General features: G+C 48.3%; 1 protein-coding gene across 1 annotated transcript in view; it reads right to left on the bottom strand.

Annotated features, from left to right (window-relative positions):
- The window catches only part of LOC126538330 (uncharacterized), a 680,380-nt gene that overhangs the window by 230,151 nt on the left and 426,424 nt on the right, over positions 1-23,805 (bottom strand). The window contains exon 5 of the mRNA XM_072287698.1: positions 756-905. Coding sequence (XP_072143799.1) covers positions 756-905 — 150 coding nt within the window. The remainder of the gene's footprint in view (positions 1-755; positions 906-23,805) is intronic.

Raw genomic sequence — 23,805 nt, 5'->3', positions numbered from 1 at the left:
GCCGATTGTCTGAAGCACGACAGTCACTGCGTTCTGCGGTGAAGAGGTAGCACGGAACTGTGGCGTGCGTTCGGCATTATAGATCGCTAAAAACAAAAATTGAAATTAAATAATGGCGGAACGCCAATAAACAGGCCTACCTAATGCACTCTGTGTCATAATTTTACGAGGAGCACCTAACTGACAAAATTGTGATTGAAACTGGAACAACAGCGAGAGTATTGCTTGTTTGGCAGATTACTTCAGAAAATTCTGAGTCTACTGGCGCCTAATTAATGTTTGTGCGATATAGATCTCTGGGGCAATTCAACAAAATAACTGCAAAAGTAAATCGATAGCAATTTAGCCAGCAAAAATGATCAATTCGGTGATTTTTTCTCACAATTCAGGTCGATCTTAAACGACATTCTCTCTTCGAAGTTACCAGTAAGAACCTTTACATATTGAAGATGACTTCTTGAACGTTCGGTAGGTGAAGTTGTGAAGGTTTAGGCGTTAAAATCAATTTTATATCAGTAAATATAAAAACATATAAAAGTTTCCTGTTACGTGACGCGCTTTGAAAGTTACAGGAAATGTTTTTCAACAAAGGTTTTCTGGGAAATCTCTGTGAGCAAGGTAGTAAATAAGCATGATTTTTAGGCAAAATCTCTCATGGTCGAATGACACGTCTGATACACTTCGCGTTTGCATGACCCATGATACCCAGCGCAACTCGAAGTGCAAGTGGCGCCAACACGCATGCACACGCTCACCTATGGTAGCACTGGTTCCCAATACTTTTCCCAGGGCGGCGTGCATGGCTCTCAGCTCTGCAAGGTTTGGTGATACGATAGACAGATGGCGCCAGGCATCTGACAGGAATGGCTTCACGGCCTTGCGAACATCGGTTGGCTCGAAAAACGCTGCATAGAGACAATATTCTCAGGAGGAGAATCTGAAATGTGGCATCTTCCAAGAAAAGAAGCTTTTTTTGTACCGCAACATATCCGTAACATCTTCGTTCGTCATCAATATTGAAATACCAAAGCTTCTTGATTCATAGCTGCCTTTATTTGTATTTCATTATTTTTCGGGCAGACTTTTAATTCATTTTATATTGTCGATCCTTCTCAGAACTGGCCCGGTTTCTTTATCGTTTTTTTTTTTCTGAAACCACTTCTATTATGTCTCAAGAACACTGGTACGCTATTTGAAAGGGACATGGAAAAACTCAACACTGTGACTTATTTCTTTTAAAAAGTGGGGTAGAAGTGTCACGCCACTTCTTCACATTGCGGTTCACGCATTCTGCAATTTTTTGTGTGTGGGTTGTGTGGGTGCGGGCAAAGGGTGTTTTTCTGCATAGTTAACTTCCTAAAATTGCCTGTGCCCAAGGGCGTAGCCAGGGGGGGTGGAGGGGAGGGGCGCCCTCCACCACCACCCGAATTTTTTTCGTGCTGTCATGCGCCGCCGACCAAACCGCCGGCGCCGGAATTCATGCTGGATTTTGCCTAAAATGTCCTTTTCATGCTCAAAAAAAAAAGAAAAGGCACCCGCCGTGGTTGCTCAGTGGCTATGGTGTTGGGCTGCTGAGCACGAGGTCGCGTGATCGAATCCCGGCCATGGGGGCCGCATTTCGATGGGGGCGGAATGCGAAAACACCCGTGTACTTAGATTTAGGTGCACGTTAAAGAACCCCAGGTGGTCGAAATTTCCGGAGTCCTCCACTACGGCGTGCCTCATAATCAGAAAGTGGTTTTGGCACGTAAAACCCCATAAAAAAAATGCTCAAAAATGCAATTCAGCGCGAACATTGCGAAATCGGGCTGGATTTCGCGGCAACGCCCATGCACCGGGAGCCACATATCGTAACGCAAGGAGCCCCGCGGGCATCCGAGCACAGTTTCAAGGGTGTTTTGATAGAATCACTGGAAAAAATTTCAGAGTACCGCATTCGTTTTCCCCGCGCCGCCGACGCGTTTATTGGCCCAACCGTACCACGTGACTTTGGGGGTGCCGTATACCTTCCAAGCGCCGGGCGGGCCAGCTGTGTTAGAGCGCAGGCAGCGCAGATTTTGAGCTTGTAAGCCGAGGACATGCAATGAACTGAAGTCAGCATACATATTATGTTTTATGTTGAAATGCTACGGTGCATACCCAAATAATGTTGTGCTTAATGCATAACAAGAAATACAAAACAACAGAACACTCAGTAGCATTAGTTTCACTCGGTCAGTGTGCATGTTACATAAACCGCTCTAAAAGCACAATAATTTTATACATCGCCTGTATAGCTTAGAAAAAAAAAGTGCTGCGTCACCAGCCGGCGTTCCTGCTTTTTTTTTACACAGGCAGCAAATCTTGACAGTCCAAGAAAACAGTCATAAATAAGTTGAGAAGAGCAGCCGCTCATAAACGCGCTAGATAGCCGCGTTCATAAATCGCAATGTAGCAAACTCTCGCTCATTATCAGTGTACAGAAGTACATATACGTTGCTGTAATCACGCAAATGGCTCGTATTGGCCTTCCACAAGATTTAGTGCGCAAAATGGTCATTGAAGTTGGCTTTTTACGCCTGGTGTTCACAGATCGTCGTACGATCACCCCCAAACACGGCAGTCGCAGTGTGTCGTGCGTATACGGCGGACGATGTCGCCTGGCAGAAACGAGAACGCGCGGTATCCGTTTACAAACTAAATTAAATGTATCCGATTTAGCTTGTGAAATTATACAATGAACGTACGTGCCTGTGACACTGTCAGGTGTTAGTTTCGTCCTGCTTGGAAACATTTAATAGAAGCCGATGGCGGTCCCCGATGTTCATGCCCAAAAGCACAAGCTTGCCTCATTCCGGCTCGAAGTGACGAAATGTTTCCTTCGTAGCTCGCTCCGCAGAAGGGGGGAAAAAACGCGTGCATAAGCTCCCGATAGCAGCGCTAAGCTGCTGCCCACAATCGTAGCACAGTTTCAGCAGTAAACGCGATCGGTGTGCAAAACAACCACCGGCTGCATTACTTCGCACAAAATAACATTTTATTTTCGTCCTTAGCAACCATTATCACCGGGCACAAAGTATTTGTACTTAAGTAAACACTCAACCCGACGTGTCACCGAATATCAAGCTCTTCCAACACGGCGGCCATCCCGCGACGCAGTCGGCTGGGAAGGTATATGGCGGTGGCCGCTCAGTGTTGCCAGTCAAATCCCGACCTTGCGGTACTCTGAAATTTTTTCCTGTGACTTTATGTTTTGATGGCTCGTCGCGGCATCTCGCGGAGCCCGCGGTATCTACGGAGCGCATGGATTTAAATTCTGAAACTTTATGGGCATAAAGTTATCATAAACTTTTGATACGAAATGTGCATTGGCAGTTCCAAAGTCGCGCTTTAGATTTTCAATTCCGCGACTTCGTGGGTTTAATGCTGTTATAAACATTTGACGCCAAAGGTGCATTGACTCTTCCATTTACCATAGAACGAGATAAGCCAAATAAACACACTGTCAGACAAGCTGACAAAGCACGCAGTGAGGTCCGATGAAACGAAGCGTTGTGGTGGTTCGTTTGTGCCGTCATGTCACAGAAAAGAATATCAACATTTTTTTTTCACCTGCGCCAAAGCATCCATGTCAAGACACTAAAGCCAGCAAAGGTAACTACGTACTTATTTATTTTTATACTTTGATCTTTATTCGCGAAGACACATTCAGCCTCTTCAATTTTCTTTGTCCTCGCTACCCGCGGGCTGCCGGAACCAGCCAGAGTGCACGCGTTTTTCTCCTGTTGCCCCGGCCATCACGCGGCGCACTTCGATGCGCTTTCGTTTTTCTCTGGCCGAGGGGATTTTCACCTGGCAGAGTTTTGGACGCTTTCTGGCTAGCAGACGAGAAAAAGAAACAATGCATTGTCGTTCGCCGCCGTAACTGCGGGGACTCGACGGATTGCAACACGGTCGCTTGAGTGCAGCCTTGCCGGAAAATTTTGTCTCGCCGGTGCATTTGTATGGTTCTCTGTGGACCAAACGTCTCAAGTTCTCTTCTATATTCCTTCGGTAGCCATATTAAACGGACGCTAAAGGGAAACAATAAATCACTTTAGACTGATAAAGCATTGTTTGAGAATCCTGCAGGTCGTCATTTCATAAAAATTGTTTGAATATTAGATGAGAAAATGAAGGTCCAAGTATCAGTATTTGAATTTCGCGACGAAACCCCAGCGCCGGTACGTCAGCGTGACGTCAGGGATTTCAAAGTATATTTCCGCATTTGGGCCGCGTTGGCTGAATAAAGCTTCCCGAAACTTGCCATGTTTAATACTTGGTTCCTTTAGAACACAATGTAGTCAATCTGTACCGCTGTATATAATTAGTAGGCCCTAGAAAATGCCATCAAAATCCAAGACGTCACAGCCCCCAGGTGCGGGAACTTAAGTAGGCGTTGCCACCCGTATTTCGTTCTTGCGCTTTTTCTGGCTTACCAAACGTCTTATCGTTGTAAGAGTGGTGTTTTTGGTGTTGTAGAACGGTAATTTACCGATGCAGAAGAAATCATTTTTCACTTTAGTGTCCCTTTAAGTGCCCACATTAGGCATTCCATTGTGGCCAACATGCTTTCCTTGCGTTTTATTCATTTCCGTGCCCCGCCCCGCAAAAGAAAAAGATATTGTTGGGGCGCAGCAAATTCTCGCATGGTGAAAGATCGATTTCGTTACCTCTTTTGCGGAAAGTAGTGCGCCACGGGACGCTGCAGTTGCCGGATACTCTTATTATATTATTGCGAGAGCAATTAAGTGGACACTCCAGGCGCATTCCTACCGTCGCCGTCATGTTCCGTATAAAGTCCAAGGGCAATAACATCGTGACCGCGCGCTGCATGTTCTATGTGCGGGAGAAAGCGTAGGGGGGGGGGGGGGGAGTGGCATGGGTGAGCATACGATGGTGGCTCAGTCTTATGTGCGCAAAGGAGAGAAGCGAGGAGAAAGCGCGCCACCTGTCGCGCGCGATACATCATGGGGAGTGATGGAAGGGGGTACTGTGATCTGTGAATCTGTGGTTGCGGAACACTTTTATTTGCGTTGCTTGACGCATTATACACAGTTAGCTTTTCTTAGATAAGCAGATTTCTTGGAGACTAATAAGTATATTTAAATATCTTGTTGCGAGGTTATGTGTATACGTGCAGCGAACTTTGCTTTAGTGACACTGTTTGCCCTTTATCAACCTGTGTCTTGGCATTTCTAATGTACGAGGGTGAGTAAAATGGAAGTGAGCCAACCCACCCCGCGCAGTAATGGTTCGGTTCATTATGTGCGAAGCATGCGCGTAGCACAGAGGCATCTCTCATTTACAAAAGTGATGCGCGGGTGTGAGGATAAAGGTTCTTTAATGCTCTCGTACACTGGGATGAACGTGGTTGCGTGACATATTGGTCATTCCAAAAGTAGAACAGCGTGCCGTTGGGAGGTTGTTGACAGCTGAAGGTGTTTTCCAGAAAGAAATTTGTCGCCGTATGGCTGCCGTGTACGTTGAACATTGCATTTCATTGGCCACTGTGAAGCGTTGGAGGAAAAAACGGTTCAAAGAAGGACGTGAAACTTGCAAAGATGATCCGAGACCCGGTCAAAGCCATGGTGCAATCAACCCAACAAGAAAAACAAATAACTGGTCATAGGAAAACGAAAAAAATAATAACAGGTATAGGTTTAAACTGAGTGCAATATTACGTAATCTTGCTAAGAAAAATTGCTTAATAACATCACTTGAATGCTGAAAGGGGTCAAACAATTCTTTGTTTAATTTATTTAATAATACTGGAAGAGTATATGAAAGTGACTGCTCGGTATAATATGCCCTAGGCGTCGGCACTAACCAACTTTTTTTATGTCTAGTCTGCAGGATATGCGTGTTTTTCTAAAGTTTTGCCAGATAACCAATATAATGTTCATCACTTTGTGAAGAGCGTTTATAGATAATTAAAACTCTATAATTCTATAAACTATAGATTGGCGGGATTTCATATTTTAAAAACAAGTCGTGTGGGGGAACAATAAGGAACACCAGCAATGCATCTTACAGCTATTTTTTGAAGAAGGTGAAGCTTGGGTAAATTTGTGACACCCGTAGTGCCCCAAACGGTACAACAATATTGCAAAAGAGAAAGAACTAATGAGTTGTATAGCAATAGCCTAACTTTGACAGGAAGAATACAGCGCAGGCACAACATAACACCGACAGCTGAAGACACTTTTGATCTGATATAGTCAACATGATCATTGCAAGTCAAATGCTTTGAAAATATAACGCCAAGGATTTTAACAGAATCTACAATTTCAACAGTATCAGAGCTTAAGAACACTTTCAACGGCCTAGAAATTATCTTTCCTTATGGAAAGTACTATATTATTTTTGTCTTTTTAAAATTCATCTTCAAACAATTTGATTCTACCCATGTATTTAATGCATTCAGTGTTTTGATTCCTTCTCTTCAATGTCACTTTCTGATCTCCCGGATATGAATACCGAAGTGTCATCAGCGTAGGATACAATCTTTCCATCAGTTACACATTGCACAATATCATTTATATAGATTAAAAATAAGAGCGGTCCCAAAATGCTTCCTTGGAGGACACCTGCATAAATATTTTGTATTGAAGACAACGAATTTTTAAGTTCTACATATTGTGTTCTGTTCGACAAATAAGCTTTCATAAGATCGAGAGCTTTTCCTCGGACACCATAGTTTGCCTGTATATGTAGTAAAATTCTTTCTAGTAATTCTAGTAATTCTAGTAATTAGGGTCATGTTGTGTAATTATCTATGTGAAGAGAAGCTTAGCATTTTGTCGAAGTACACACCAAGATCTTTCATTTCATCAACCCTAAGGAGTGGAGCATCCCGTAGCGTTCATATAAATTTCAGATGGTGTATTTTCCGCGTATAACTTAACGCCATAGTATTGGAAGCATTTAAGAGTACTTATTGTTTCTGCACCAATTTGAGAGTGAAAAAATGTCTTGTTGGAAGTCGATGCAGTGGTGAACACTGTTGACAGTCTCAGATAGCTTTAAGTTGTCGGCACACAAAGTCATGATGTTCATTTATTAAAATGCACTTAGCACTAACAGAAAGCAAGGAATCCAATACCGATTCAAACACTTTTGACGCACTGCAGAGGATAGATATAGGTCGGCAGTTAGTAACTGCACATCTATCACCTGATTTGTGCATGGGAAATGTCTGTGCTACCTTCCGAGTGCTAGAAAACGTACTAGACTTTAGGGAACTATTGAAGATGCTTGTGAGAAGAGGGAACAAGTATTATTCCATACGTCTTAACCATTTCAAATGCCACTTTATCGCATTGATTGAAAAGTTGATTTCACCCCACCTCTTGCATCTCAGAATCATAGAAAGTGTACAGCTGCAGAATAGATTAAGAATTATCAATTGTATAGCGAGTTTTGTCAAGTTTACAAAATTTGACTCCATGCGAAAAGTCACTAAAGGAACAAAAAATATGAGAACATATACTATTTCGTGTTTTGAAAAGCTTAAAAAGCACTTATCCAGCCACTTGAAAATTATGCCTGGTGCATGACATGTTGAAAAACGATGAAAGAAGTGAACCTACTACATACAACACACCGACACAGAGTAAAAACACCCAGCCGTCTACCTTCCCACTCATTTTGCTAAAACATTCTCCATGTTATTCAAAACTGCAGCACAGTTCCAATAATAAGTGTTTCAATATGTATGACACGCAGTTTAAATACCATTACTTTCATCAGTTCTTTTGCTGTTAATGCACTGCCCTGCTTTGCGCAATTGTGTAGACAGCGCCTCAAAGGGGTAAGCTCTGCAGAAGAAATACCATCAGCACCAGAAGAAAGGAAAGGTTTGAGGCACTTCATACACTTGAAAACAATATTTTCATTGACTGATAGCGTACACACAATGCTGGACTGAGAAGGAAGGTTACTTGAAGCATATTTCACACCATATAGCAAACAGAAATGTTCTGCAAAGGCACCAGCAGAGTTCGAGACACCACCATTTTCATCAAGAAGACGTACATCTTTGGCACTCTTTTTAGAAGAGTGAGAGCACACGAAGCTCCAGAAATATATTGAATTATGTGTCACGCTGGCTTCAACACAATCAACGTGGTCGTAGTGATGATTCTAATAATAATAATAATAATAATAATAATAATCTTAGTGGTAACTTGGCACTCTAGGCTAAAAAAAGGCTGATGCCTGTGTGTTAGAGCGTCTGATAGCCAGCCATGTAGAGCAGGAATTTGCCGGGTGCGGAAGACCCCTCCTTCCCCTCCACACACACACGCACACAGTCGACGGGTGCACAACACACAAGAGTGCCAATTCAGTCTGGTCGCAAAGAAGGAGAGTACGAATGGCCAGGGTGGTGGAGAGAAAACTCTGCATGCCAGATATAATCATGGAGTTGTGGTGTAGGGCAGTACAGGCGTGATGAGGGCTCATGCTGTGCTGACCACTTGTTCAGACGAACTGAAGAAGAAAGATTGGTGCTGTCCAAAGATCCGTCAAGCACCCTGCAGCATAGACTAGTGCAATGTTGCGCTAGTACTGCAGGGTGTGCTACTTGGGAGGTTTGAGGCAATCCTCGTAGGCTGACATCAGCAGCTTGCGACAACCGAAAAGACGGGAGTAGAGGGTGCGTGTTGTCCGGTGCTGAACAAGCTTAAGTTTGTTAGCGTCGAGAGTTTGGTACGGGGACTATACTGATGAGCAATACTCAAGTAGTGACAGATTTATAGAAGTGTAGAGTGTAGTATAGTGTCGCCCCCTGTCAGATCTCTGTGTCATTGTACATGTATGTTTTGTAGTTGTTTAGCTAGATGGCGCACCCCCCTTTCGTCATGTGACAAGCTTGGACCAATCGGGAGGTGTCATCTAGCGTGTGAAGCCTTTATAAGTAATAAACAGCCGCGGGTCGGCGAGTCTTCGTTCCGGTTTTCATCGGGAGCAGTTAGCTCCGTGTCTCCTTCACTGCGCCGGCGCTAGCCGCGCGTTCGCCCGTCGGGGCCCCCCGCTTGCCTGCCGCTGCCGACACAACATCTTTTGGCGACGAGGATGGCATTCCCGCAGCGGTTCCGACCGAAGCCCCGGGAAACTAACGAGCTTCGTAAGTGAAGCGACCCTTCCCGTGTCCGCACGGCAGGCAAACGCCGCCGACGCACTCGGCGTCGCGAGGCTTCCGAGCCTAGGCCTTCTCGCCCCCTTTGTTCTTCCTTGCACCATTCCTGCTGCGAGCTCCGGCTTGTTTTCTGCACTGTCTCCTGCACGCTACCGGGCATGGCGTCTTTCACGGTGAACCTTCCCGTTTTTCTGGAATTGCCCGGGCCACCGTTAATCCCTTGGTATCGCTGGAAAAAAATTTTTCAGGCCCACCTCGAAGCGGCCGGCGGTGGCGACTGGACGGACGCGCGACGAGCGTCCGCGCTCGTCAGCGCTCTCGGGCGTGAGGGACAACGGAAGTACTTTGCAGACGAGGAGCAGGAAGCAGCAAGGCAGTTAACCAGCGCAGCGTCAGCTTCAAGCGAAGCAGCAAGGCAGTCGACCGGCGCAGCGTCAACGTCAAGTGATGCGGTCCCGCCAGCGTCAGAGTTTCCGAGACTCTTGCAGCGGCTTGACCGGCTGTTCGCCGCGTCAACAAATGTCCTGGCGGAACGGCACGAATTCACCAGTCGAAAGCAGTTCGAGGGAGAAGGATTCCTGGAATTCGTGACCGCATTGAAGGAGAAGGCGGTACAGTGCAACTTCGGCACAACCTATGACGAGCGCGTCCGAGACCAAATCATACATGGGGTAGCGAACGTCAGCGTTCGCGATAAGTTGCTGGCTCATGGCGAAACCCTGTCCCTGGACAAGGCAGAAGAAATTGGACGCTCGTTAGAAGCCTTGCATCGAGCGAACCGCGCGTTCGGCTCCGAAAATGTTCGAAGAATTGAGGCATCTCAACTTGGCGTTCCGTCGACGGGCCAAGATGGCCGACTTCTTCCGGGGAGCCGCCAAGACGACGGACTTCTTCCGGGAGGCCGCCAAGACGACGGACTTCTTCCGAGAGGCCGCCGAGACGACGGACTTCTTCCGAGAGGCCGCCGAGACGACGGACTTCTTCCGAGAGGCCGCCGAGACGACGGACTTCTTCCGAGAGGCCGCCGAGACGACGGACTTCTTCCGAGAGGCCGCCGAGACGACGGACTTCTTCCGAGAGGCCGCCGAGACGACGGACTTCTTCCGAGAAGCCGCCGAGACGACAGACATTTCGCACATGGCTCCTCCGGGAACCGTGGTGCATGCGATCGCTGTGGCAGCACGAAACATATTGCAACGTACAGGAATTGTCCAGCAAGAAACTGGCGGTGCAACGCCTGCCACACGTTGGGCCATTTTGCATCAGTATGCCGAAAAACCCGTACTGTTCAACACGTCTCTTCCGCAGAGACGCTGTCTTCAACTTCCGCAGGGCAGTCGTCCGCGTCTGTCTTGACGGTAAGCGCTTTTGAAACTAAAAAAGATTTGGAAGTTCCAGTCGTAGTGAACGGCGTCTCCATGCGACTGCCGGTGGATACGGGAGCGTCTGTCTCATTGATGACGGCCGAAGATTTTGGAAAGCACTTTGGTCGACAGCACAGACTGTCACAAACAGTGGACTTGAGGAATTTCTCCAGGCAACGCATCGACATTCAAGGCCTGTTTCAAGCCACTGTCCAGTTTTTCCAAAGGTCATGCTCCGTCACGTTCCACGTAACGACTACAGGAACATCACTGCTGGGTTTAGACGCCATCCAACGCTTGGGCATACAGATCGACGGTACGTCGTTGACATGTCGTCTACCATCGCTTCCTTCAGTACAGAGCCCCACAGGTGTGCCTCCGGTTTTTGATCACCTTTCCAGTGACGAGTTGGGTCTCGTCAACAACTTTGTGCACCGAATTCATCGGCAGCAAGATGCGAAACCAGTATCTTCAAAGTTGCGCCGACTACCCCTGGCCCTCCGTGACCAGGTCACACATGAATTGCGACGTCTCGAGGACTGCGACGTCATCAAGCGCGTCGAGGCTACCGAGTGGGTGTCTCCACTCGTGGTGGTGCGCAAGAAAGATGGAACCATGCGGCTCTGTGTAGATCTACGGGAACAGGACAGTCTTGTGTCTCAAGTTCAAGAAAGGGTCTTGCAGAAACAGTGGCAGACTAAACAGTACGTAGACAAACGTAGAGGGGCTCGGGCAACTCGTATCAAGGTGGGAGACACCGTCAGAATAAGATTTAACAGGAAAGGATTTTTAAATACAGTAAACCTCGTAAAGTCAAGGCCCAGATAGGACCATCTATTTTCGTACTCAGTGATGGAAAGACGTGGCATGTGTCTAAGTTAACCGTAGTGATGAAGGATCCAGCAGGTAGTACATTGTGTACAAGTGATAGAAACTTTTTGTACTCATATTCAAACTTGGATAGTCATTCCGATGACTCGTCTGTAGTGACATCGTCCTTTCATAGGCATCAGTTAAGTAGTTCGTCTGGCTGTGTCACTTCCGAGTCTGCACAGTCAGCAGTCGTCTCTGATTCCGTGGGGGAATCGGTAGCCTCCCAGGACTTGTTGGGACGTCAAGAGGAGCTTCCTGGGCAACCCTCTCCAGCCATGAGCGATAACCACATTCAATTGTCCAACCAGGGGGAGGTAAATAATAGTGGGACGACTGGGTCTTTAAAGTCGACCGATACGCGTCGCAACCCCCAATGTTCTTCTGAGGTACGCACGCGTCCTCATCGTGACAGAAAACGGCCTCCGTGGCTCGATGATGTTGTTTCTGTAGTGTAGTGTATTTCCGTCTTCGAAATGCCACGGCTAAGGGCCTCGTTGTGACATTTAGCAGACAGTCCACATGTTCCATTTACACAGGTATAAAATGTGCTCCTTGTTGCGGTGCAGTGAGTTTTGTGCCGGTTCCTTGTCAGACCTTGTTTGAGTGACTGCCTGTGTTTTGGTGCCCAAGACTGGTGCGCGTGTATGTGAACTTGGGCGGGGATGGATTGAATTTGTTGTGGACTTAAGTGCGTGCTTTGTGTGCGACTGGTACGCGTGTGTGAACGTGGGGGGGGGGGGGGGGACGAACTGAAATTGCCTTTGGACTTAAGTGCGCGTCATGTGTGCGCGTTTCACTGTATGCTTACTTTGTTTCCAGGGGGGGATGATGTAGTATAGTGTCGCCCCCTGTCAGATCTCTGTGTCATTGTACATGTATGTTTTGTAGTTGTTTAGCTAGATGGCGCACCCCCCTTCTGTCATGTGACAAGCTTGGACCAATCGGGAGGTGTCATCTAGCGTGTGAAGCCTTTATAAGTAATAAACAGCCGCGGGTCGGCGAGTCTTCGTTCCGGTTTTCATCGGGAGCAGTTAGCTCCGTGTCTCCTTCACTGCGCCGGCGCTAGCCGCGCGTTCGCCCGTCGGGGCCCCCCGCTTGCCTGCCGCTGCCGACACAACATAGAGTGCTCGGAAAACCTTAGGTCATCAGGGAAGGGAGACACCGGACAGAAACCCAAGAATGGGCGATGCTTAGATACAGTGCTGGTGACATATGCTGAAAAGTTGAGAGAAGAGCTGAATGTTGCACCCAGAATGGGAAGGGCCCGAACAGTCTTTATAGAGGTGCCTCCGAGAAAGTAGGTTGGACACGCAGCAGATTTGTTGTGGCTGATACGCATGGCAGCACTTTTTGCAGGGCTCCTACAAAGTTTGTTATCGTAGGCCCAGTCGTTCACCTTTATGGAACGTATTTATTTCAAGCACATATGCTGTGCATCGGCGGAATGTTGTTGTGGAGAATGTTGTGGGTTAATCAAACACATTCTGCACAGATGCATTAGTAACTTGGTTTTCATTAGATCTTTGTCCTGACTACAATTTATAGTATCGCAGCAAGAAACATTTTAGTAGAAGCTGGAGGGATTCCAACACTTTTAAGCATACCGACTGCACAAAGCACTGATGACACCTTTTCCCCTTCCCCACAATGCACTCAAACCATCTACACTTTCCATAAACAAAAAGTGAGATAAAAAATCAATTACAGCTTCATTGACTCAGTACTTGCTGCTTCTGAAGCAAGCATCGGAGCAATTCTGGTATACGCTGCTACATGCATAGGTCTTGCGTGATGCAGGTCCTGCTATGCACTGCACACGGGGCACACGTTGCAAACAGATCATTTCTTTTTGCAGTGCTCAAGTATAACGACACACTAACTCAAACATGACTGCGGTGTCACGTATGCTTCAGTGCGTCGGTGTTCCTGAGTGCTACACGAGCGATGCTACACTAGCCCAAATATCGCATGCACTTGAAAGAAGTGAGTGAAGGAATACAGTGAACTTGTACTGAACTGGATTCACATGCTGAATAGAAGAGCGCACTGTCAGCTGAAATGGGCGGCATGGCTGATTATGTACGTACTTCCCATTGTTCGGCTACTAGTGTCTTTCGCTTTCGGAAGTTATCTTTGCCACTGGAAACAGCGCAGAGCTTGCCCGTTAAACTTGAGTCACCTGAGACCACATGAAACACGCCGCAGTTGACCACCCCAAGTTCCACACGGTTCATTCACCACATCACACATCGCACGAAGTCAGGAGTGCCATATTTTAAATCACTGCAGCACCAAACGGAACTGAAAATGCATTTTCTTCGACAGAGTTTCTCAGATGGGCTCGTTCACTCGCCAGTTACGAACTCGATGGACGCGCTAGGCCTATACGCGCAACGTAAACAACATCGGCGGTATGTGAGTGCTGATTATCCAGACTTCGGAGCTCGTAAACATGTTTCCTTTCGTTTTGAGCACGACTAAATACACATACAACAAGCACAGGCGTTGCGACAATCGCGATTCGGTTGACTGTTTTAGCAGACGATTGCGTGCGCTGAGCCTGGCAGAACCCCGTGGGTAGGTTGGATTAGTCGGCGTTGTTTGAAGTCACTTCGAGTCCACGTCGCACTTCCACAACCCACGGTCGTCGGTCGTGTCACTGTCGGCCTACTATTACAACACTGTCTTTCAGGAACACTGTCGCGCGCGTCGTGCGTCCCAAGAACTCGGACGATCGTTGGTGCCGGCGCCTTCGCATGGGCGGCCATCATAGGCATAGCAGCCGCAGGCTTCGCAGCCTCCGATTGGTTGACGCCTGCGACGCGTCGCAGCCTCTCATTGGTGCACGCCGGCGCAGCTTCACCTAGCGTCGGCAAACTTCTAGCATCGGCAGTAGACATGAATTATAATCGCTGCTCGTCGTCACGCGTTCCCGACCGACGCTTTTGACGCTTCGGCGTGTACCGAAGCTTTCGGACGCGTGCCTGTGGTTGGGGCATAAGGTCTTGCTGAACAGGGGCCCCAACCTACTCCTGTATTTTGGAGTGCTGTAGATGTTTAAGACAGAGAGGGTGCCGTCCTTCTTGCGTGTCGGTATTATTTATAAGAGGACGTGCTCTATGTTTGATACCGCGGTTTCATGCTGCATCACTGCCTAGTTTCTTTTGACTAGGGTTACGAGTGCTTTTCAGCAGAGGCTCCTTGGGACTTGTACCCCGATAATCTTGCCGGTCCCATTGTCTCCTGAACGGCTATAACATCTGGATCTTCTTTTCATAAGGGGAACTGCTGCGGGTTTCCCTTTTTGCGACTAAACCCTCGGCAGTTTTGTTGCCAGATCAGATATGCGGTGCTATGTTTATTCGGGGCCATCTTTGGCCACCCCCCAGTGGCCATACAGCTTTCCGCTACGGAGGGTTTCCGATATGGTTTCATATTCTTTATAGGTCCCACTAGCGCGAGCCGATTTTCTGACAGGGCGTTCTCTAATGCTGTAGTTCGAACTTCGAATATTTCCATTCTATTTTCGATTGCTTCCATGCGTTGGCCTAGGCTTTTCATTTTCGTATTGAACATTTCGAATTGTTCCTGCATTAGGTATGCTAGACTCGAGATTGGTTCGTCCTTAGTCAGTGGCTGCTCTTCCGCCTTGCGCATCTGCGGTGGGGCCGGCGCGGGAGCACTTACCTGCATTGCTGTGGGGTTGGGCGTGACTGCTCTATCGCTGGCGGATGGGGTGCGGCTTCGACCACGTGTCTTTACTGCTTCTTGCTGTGCTATTTTGGCTGTGAGACCTCTATTCTACTGCAGTACCTGAGCTAGCATCGCCTGAATTTGAGCTAATTGTTGCTTACGGCGGATCTGCCATTATCCAGTTGTTGGGCGGGCGGGAAAACCCTGTCTGCCTAGCTCAGCTTGCTTTGGTCTTGCTGCTGTGGTCTGCCGCTGCCGTGCTGTTGCCGCCGACGACCCGGACCGGTACTTGGACCGGGACATCGATCGCTTACCGCCGTAGCCTTGGTTGCCTCCGTGGTTGCTCTAGGCGCCGGCGTCTGTGGTATTGTGGTTCGCCCTCTCTATCGGGCGGCTCGTCCAGCCTTCAGCGCTGAGTCTCTGCTGTTGTTGCTGGGTTCTCTCCCATTCCTTAGTGGGCATGGAGTCGTGACGATCTCCGTGCATTTCTTGTTACCCGTGATGTGTGCTAGCCGCATAATTGGCAGTTCGGTGTACAACGGTGTTCTTACGCCGGATTGGGTTCGCCACATCCGCGGCATTTCTTGTTGGAATTGAGGCACACGTCCCCCCGGTGGCCGATACACCCGCACTGTGCGCACACTTCGTGTTTCTTCTTGTGCAGTAGGCAGCGGTGTCCAGCGCCTCGGTAGTACACGTAGTGGGGGATGTGTGCCCCTTCAAATACTGTAATGATCCATGCACTATGTATGCACTATCGATTTACTATGTATAACGATGTACTATAACGATCGAGTTTTTACGGCCCATTCATCTCGCATGGACTATAGCTGGCGGTGACCAGGCTCTTTTGGATGACTTCTTGGCTTTCACTCTCGAGTACTATGTGGGTAGCCCCTTTCGAAGAATCCTCCGGCGCCGTTATGTCGCTACTTCAATAGTAGCAAATTTCATTTAACCTTTCTCCACTGCTTCGGCGGAATCAAACCCACGTCATGTATATTCGCGCAAACTTGTCTGAATGCACAGCATTAACACAAGCGCCACGTGCCAACTTCGCGGGGGCGCCGTTGGATGACGCAGCGTATTCAGCAGGAAGTGCCACAAGTGACTCCGGCTGCATACGCACGGCTCTGCGGTGGCAATACGGTTGGTCGCTACACTGCTTCAGTGCCAATTGCATTATCGTCCACATGCATTGTGAGATGAGTTCTGCCAGAATTTCTTTGTGGCGCAAATAATGTACACCTGTTCGAGTAAACCGGATCAAGCAGCACATTTGTGCTGCATAAGCCACAGGTGATTTTTGAAAATCATGATAACGCTAAAAAATACCTACTGTGTTACAAAGGGTCGTAAATTACACTTATCTAGCAATATCGTTCTAGTTCATGTGATTTATTTGTGTGGTTTAGTGCCACTCGGTCTGTGCTGGTCTCCAATGAACCTCTTTAAGGCCAACTTGGGTCACTGAGTATCTGCGAAGGAGTGCGCAGGAAACTAGGGAACAATTATCAGCGTTCGCAAGCACCGGCCTGCCACGCTTCTCGTCTCGAAAGCCACGCGCGCAGTTCTTGGCAGTCCCACTAGATGGCGCAGCCTGTCCAAAAAGAAGCGCGAGCGAAGAGCCCGGTTGCGTCATGGCGTGTTTTTCAGCGTTCGCACGCACCGGTGCGCCATGTTTTTTGGAGGCCACACGCAGGCTTCGCGGCGGCGGCGCTAGATGGCGCCGAGTGTCATTAGGGAAGCGCGAAAAAGGAATCCCGCTGCAGTACTCGCCTCATACATAACCTGTTTCGACGGTGGCAATACGTTGTGTCACTATCTTGATTCAATGCTAACGCATTACCATTAAGAGTCATCGTGAGATGGGTTCTGCCGCAATTTTTTTAATATGATCATTTGTTATGAACATCCTGTCGACTGCGGCAGTTAGGGGTGGCAGTTCATGGTTTGTGGTGGTTGTAGATGGCACCCCTCGATGGCCTGAGTGCACGCTGGCAACGCGAAGGAAGTGCCAGGGTCACGTGGAGCACAGATTTTATTGCCGCAGAAAAACGCAGACAACCCTCTCGTCTCCTCCCGAGCGCCCGTTTTTAAGCGCTCGGTTTAGACATTGCAAAAGGCTACAACAAAGACGCATGCATTCCTTGACTGCATCTGCTTTCACTCGGCCCTTCGGGGGCAACACTCATTTCGTTGAACCCGGCAAGCGTTTCCAGTTACTCGTTGCCTGTTGCCACCTGTCATTACCGCTTGATCAAACAGTTACCGGTTTGTGGTCCTCTGCAGCAACATGGGTTCAAAAGCCATATCCAGCGGAATTTCCTTCCTCCCTAAATTAACAACCCGCCACCACGGTCACTTCCACGAAACACACTTTCCACGCATGCTTTATCATTTCTCTGCGCATTGGCTCGGGGGACGCCGTCACGGCTTTCCACTTAATTTCTTTGATGGCCCCCGTGTGCACTGCTGAATGACCTCGGCGCCATTGCACCTGCATCCAGTATGAAGAAGACTGCTCAGAAAAGCACTGCGAACCGCATCGAAGGCCCCAAATCCTAAACTCTCAAACCGACTGGCCCACACCAATCTTCCTCTAAATAGGGTAAAAAAGATGGATATTGAAAAGTTGCATTGCCATTTGTTGGGCGTGTTGGTAAATTGAAAGCATGTTTAGCGCCAGCAAACAAGGACGGAAGGGAGACGACAACACAATGCGCTAACTTCAACAACTTGATTTTTAGGAAGTACACCTATATAAACCATGCACAGTGGCGCCACCTCATCCAAATCTTATCCATCCAAAAAAGCCGTCTCCTTATCTAACAGGTCGATTGAAGGGGCACTAACACACGTGTCTCTATTCCGCCAGATAGCCTGCGCTTCAATGATCTCTCGCACGTCTTTATCTTTGTGCTTTGCAAGAACCCGACAGGATTCATAGACCGGCGCACAGCCGCATTCTTGACAGTGGGTTGACAGGTGACCGATTTGCTTATTTTTCAGAGTTTGGCAATGCTCCCGTAATCGGTCATTAAGACATCTCCCTGTCTGTCCGATGTATTTCTTCCCACAGGACAGCGGAAGCTCATATACAACACTTTCTGCGCATCCCAGGAAGGAAGGAAGGTAGCGGTAGTGCCCTACCTGCATAGAACGGCACATAAACTTAAGAAAATGGCTAGCCGGGTGGACACAAAAGTGGTCTTTTCCGCACCAGAAAAGCTGGCAAAAATATGTCGATTGACAGACCCGTACCGTAAGCCAGCTGCCGGGTGCTCTACGAATCATCGGAAAGCGCCAGTGGGATGCGCAGAAAGTGTTGTATATGAGCTTCCGCTGTCCTGTGGGAAGAAATACATCGGACAGACAGGGAGATGTCTTAATGACCGATTACGGGAGCATTGCCAAACTCTGAAAAATAAGCAAATCGGTCACCTGTCAACCCACTGTCAAGAATGCGGCTGTGCGCCGGTCTATGAATCCTGTCGGGTTCTTGCAAAGCACAAAGATAAAGACGTGCGAGAGATCATTGAAGCGCAGGCTATCTGGCGGAATAGAGACACGTGTGTTAGTACCCCTTCAATCGACCTGTTAGATAAGGAGACGGCTTTTTTGGATGGATAAGATTTGGATGAGGTGGCGCCACTGTGCATGGTTTATATAGGTGTACTTCCTAAAAATCAAGTTGTTGAAGTTAGCGCATTGTGTTGTCGTCTCCCTTCCGTCCTTGTTTGCTGGCGCTAAACATGCTTTCATTGAAAAGTTGCCTGGCCGCGATCGCAAAATGCATCTAGCGCGTTCAATAGATGGGCTAATAACAGCTTCTTTTTTGGAGCGCAGTTCCTACGTGCCCGTTCCTGCATTGAGTCTCGACGTGCCTCGGCATCGTTCCTCGGCGTATCCGAGCGAACGAGCACAGCGAAAGATGAAAGCGAACGCGGAGCGCAGTGGGATATGAAAGAAGAGAGCGCGAGGAGGAAAGTGGAGGAGGAGGCTACAGTAAAAGCATGAGGTGGCGAGTGGAAGAGGAGAATATGGCGAAAGGGTGAGGAGGAAAGCAGGTCTAGTGAAGAAAAAGAATACGAGATGGCGCTATAGTATTTATAGTCTGATTGTATGCGCGACGCGAATTGTGTAGTACTTTCTGGAAGCCACACGATTACAGTGGAACCTTCGACGAGCCCTGCATAAAAACCGACGCGCTTGACCCACAGATCAGATTTTCGACAATCGCAGACCCTGCTCGCCGCTGTCGTAGAGCTTCAGTGCTGCTTGTTTTGCAGCGTTTCGCTCCAACGTGCCGCATCGTGCCGCAACGGGCGGCGCCAGCCAATATATGGCGAAATGAAAAGACGTACCATATTTTCGCGATTCTAAGCACCCCCGATTCTAAGCACCCCCCTCTATTTTCGCGAAAAAATTCGGAAAAAAGTTTGCATGCGAATCTAAGCACCCCCCTATTTGTTAGGAGGAGCGCGCAGCCAAGGCTAACAAGCGCGCTTGCTCACTCTGTCATCGAGCCGGAGCCGTCGGATAGTCCGAGTTCCGAGGTGGCACGGCGTCCGCGGCGCGAGTACGCCGTACAACCGGACTGTACGGCTGTACGGCGAAAACTGCAGAAAGCGTCCCCATTAACCATCGCAAAGTGGATTTCGGATGCTTGGAAGCGGGTCCAAGTGGACGTTGTGGTCAAATCATTTAAGAAGTGCTCGATCACAAGTCACTTCGACGGAACGGAAGACGGCCTGCTGTGGGACACCGAGAGCGGCGGATCAAGCGGTGCGACGAACTCGAGTGGCAGTGATAGTAACTGAGCATCCGACACAAGCGGTGGGTTGGTTCACTGTCTACACCGATTTTTCTTTTGGATGTTTGCAAAATAAAATTTTATTTCTCGCACCCGTCTCGTCGTGATGTCGCAGCGAAAAGAGGGAGGGGGAGGGGTCGTTCTACATGTTTTTAATCTAAGCACCCCCCCTCACTTTGGGCATCGCGATCGTGAAAAAAGTGGGTGCTTAGAATCGAGTAAATACGGTATATAGCTGCGCTCAAATTTTGCATTAGGGAGTATCGTAATCGTCGGTGAATTTTTTATGTCCGTTTGTCTGCAAGGCCTTGAAGATGCACAGTACCATTAATTACACTCTATATTCACCCCGGTTTCAACTAATTAGCTACTTGAATGATTCAAGTGCGTTTGGTTTTCAATTTCCATGAATTGCTGGGGTTGGGAAGAACAGACCTATTCATTTACGGTTCTGAAATTTTTTTCTTTGTTTTGGTAATATTAGGGGCAGAAATAGCTTTCTAAATCCCCCCCCCCCCCGCGGACACGCCCCCGTCGCTTCCCGGAGCGCCGGGTGAGGGGGTTGCCAGAGGAGAGAACAGGCGAGAGTGACGTCACTCGCGGGGACCGTACTGCCGGACCGGCGTGCTGGCATGCGCTGGCATGTTTCTTCCCGTCCTGCGCTTTACTAAACGACGCTACAAGAGATATGCCGCCGCTGACGTTTGTTTTCTTTTGCGATTTTCGTGAACTGTGCTTCCTTTCTGTGCTGCGTGAGTGCCTACAGCCAAGGGCGCCTAACCTGCCCTCGTTCTGTGCACATTCGGCTGTGCGAACACAGGCGGCCGAGACGATGTGGTGTTTCACATGTTCCCGAAGGACAAGAAACTTGCAGCGCAGTGGGTCTGTGCGGTGAGGAGAGATAATTTCGTGCCGACGAAATCAACTGTGCTGTGGTCGGAGCATTTCCGCGACAGTGGTTATCATCGGAACTTGACAACGATGCGGGCAATCGGTATTCCAATTAAATCGGCGCGACTGAAGCCCGGCGTTGTTTCGTCTATATTCTCCCACATGACAAACACCTCGCCACCTTCAAGAGCGGCCTTCGCCAAGAGGAGAAAGGGTGAGGTAAGGGTTTTAATGTGCACACGGGCAATGTTTTAAACAGATGATCACCTGAGTGCCTTACAGCGGCCTTTGACGAAGCGAGGTGGAGGCACAGCCGGGAATATGCACATGCGTGCAAACAGCTTGCCGTTTTCATCCTGTTTTTCCCCTCCGCTGTGTTACGGAACACTGTACTACGGCTGTTTGTTCTGTGCTGTTTTAATACGGTGAAATAACTGACCGGGGGTACGCTTGTGCATTACGTGATATTTGCTATTCGTCCTACCGCGCGGTGCCCGCAGGTTTAGCTGTTCAGCATTCGTGTTCAAATCGCACGACATGAGGCGTTACGGTAATACCTTCATGCTCGCGATAGAGTAGTTGAACTCGGCGTGTAAAAACTTCGTTCCGTAGATTTCGCACTCACAGCTTGCTACCAGCAGCGAATTGCCGCAATAACAAGCGTCGGCACAGCCGCGCCCGTGGCAAGGCGAACGGGCTCAAATAATGAAGTAACGTTGTGAGGTATTGAACTTGTCAGCGTTCGACGTCGTCTAGCCCAATACAGGCATCGCTGCTGCACAAAAAATGTTTTCTTGCCTTTGTACCTAGAGAACTAGCTATGTATCAGGCATAACAAAATTATTATTTGAAAGTAAATATATTACATTACTCGTTACTTTCTTATTACAATCATCGATTTGAATTACATTACCGATTACCGCTTTCAAAAATGGTATTACTTTACGATTGCTTCCAAAAAGTATTTATGCATACAAGAAGCATAAAGAAAAGTTTAAAGGGACGCCAATCTTTCTTCGAGGTAACATACACTTGCCAACATTTCATGCCCTCCCCCCCCCATGTTCCTCCACGACACCTCACGGCACTACCAACGTTCTGGCACCGTACACAACTTACTGGTGCATATTTAACACAATTAATAAATTACTTCAGTCATGAAATTACAGACACCAAATAATTCACATTACTAAATCACTAGACAACTAATCCATCACATAAATTACTGGAAAAGTATTTCAATTACTGGAAGTAATCCAACTGTTGTCATGTTTGCTGATATCCGTGATATGCTGAAATTCATGACATCCATGCCTTGCACTCTTTCAAGTTCTAGCAGAGCACCTAGAGAACCGAGCCCCTGATGAACCTGTTCCACTACCATCACCAATCGAAGAGTTTGAAGCAGCCAGTGTGACACAGGCAGATAGTGTTGAAGAGTTTGAAGTAGCCAAACGCGGCACTTATGTTCGCGCTCGTGTATCAACACGCAAAAAACCACGGAACTTTAGACAAGCAGTGGCAAGGTGCTTGATATCGCGTAATTGCACCCATGTTTACGATATAATGAGAAGTTAGTGCTTCGGCATTCTTCCAGCAGCAAGTTCCCAGTGACACTTTAGCGCATTTTTTCTCCCGTCATTGAAACGTGCAGCTACACGAAAAAAAAAAACATACGTACCAGCTAACACTTCCAACGTGCGAGAAGGTGCACGCATCGCTCTCGCTGTTGGCGCACTCAACATCGTCGTTGCCGCCATCGTTTTCCGTATCGGCTGTCGGTTCGAACATGTACGGCGAAAACATAAGCTGTCCGAGACAGCGAGAACGTTCCATAATGCTCACAACTCAGCTATAAAGCCAGAACAGAACAGCGTGCTACGCTCTGAAACGGCGGCGCTTACCGGCGACTGCCGCGAATGACGTCACAGCGGCCCCGACCAATCACGGGCAACAGCGGCGTTCGCGCGATGTCCTGAGGCACTGGTGCGCGCTTTCTTGGAAAAACAGCCGCTTGCGTTTGTTTCCGCCCTTTTTGAACCAGATATTCGTGTTCAGGGGACTCAAAATTGTAGAATGCCGCAGAGAACTTATTTTTTTTTGAAAAGTGTTTCAGCTTCCCTTTAAGTCGTTTAGGCTCATAAAACTTGTGTGTGATGTAGTGAGCTTGGGTGTAATAAAGTTGAGGAGCACATTCGCGATCACGGCTCTTGTATACGTTTCTTTTTCTGCATGTCTTCTTTTTCCTTTTTTTTTTTGTGAATCTAGGAGACGGCACCCTTTTGTGTGGGACTTCCTGCGCTAATGTGATCCACTGGATATTAGAATCGACGCAATTCTCACTGTTTCGTTTGGATGGTACGCTTATCACGTGCGAGCTTTCATAAAACTGCGACTGGCTACCGCACCACATGGTTCTCGTCCACTTTACGCAGGACGCAGTGCCACAGGATAAAGGAACGCGGACGGAGAGACGAGCGTCAACGAAGCGAAGCACAGTCGCGCTCCAATGGCCGTGTCAACGAACGGGCGGATTGTCGGGCCGCCCTCCGTCGAGGCGGCGCGGCCCTCGCAGCTGATTTGGCAGGCAGGTTTCGCTGGGCGCTTGTGGCACGCAAGGGCTGTAACGCGTGCCCCTACCAGGGCGTGTTTGCACACGTGCCATACTTGGGCTCACCTCTGCAGGAAAAATTAGGTCTTACGCGCCATAACCACGATATGGTTATGACGAACGCCGTAGCAGGGGACACCGGAATAATTTTTATTACCTGGCGTTCTTTACCGTGCGCCTAACCTAAGTGCACGAAGGTTTTTGCAGTTCAACTCCATCAAAATGTGGCCGGGACCCGAGCTCAGCAGCGCAACGTCATAGACACTGGGCTACAACGCCTCCGCAGCAGTTGTGGTAAGATTGTGGCACGGAAACCAGCCTCGAAGCTCGATGTACTAATCCTTAATAAAGCTCTGTCAATACGAGCATTAATCGAGCAACAGGAAACAACGAAGCC

This window comes from Dermacentor andersoni, chromosome 4 (genome assembly GCF_023375885.2).
Source record: "Dermacentor andersoni chromosome 4, qqDerAnde1_hic_scaffold, whole genome shotgun sequence".
NCBI classification, from domain to species: domain Eukaryota; kingdom Metazoa; phylum Arthropoda; class Arachnida; order Ixodida; family Ixodidae; genus Dermacentor; species Dermacentor andersoni.
The sequence above is the reverse complement of the archived record's forward strand: the minus strand, read 5'-3'. Positions and strand labels throughout refer to the sequence as shown.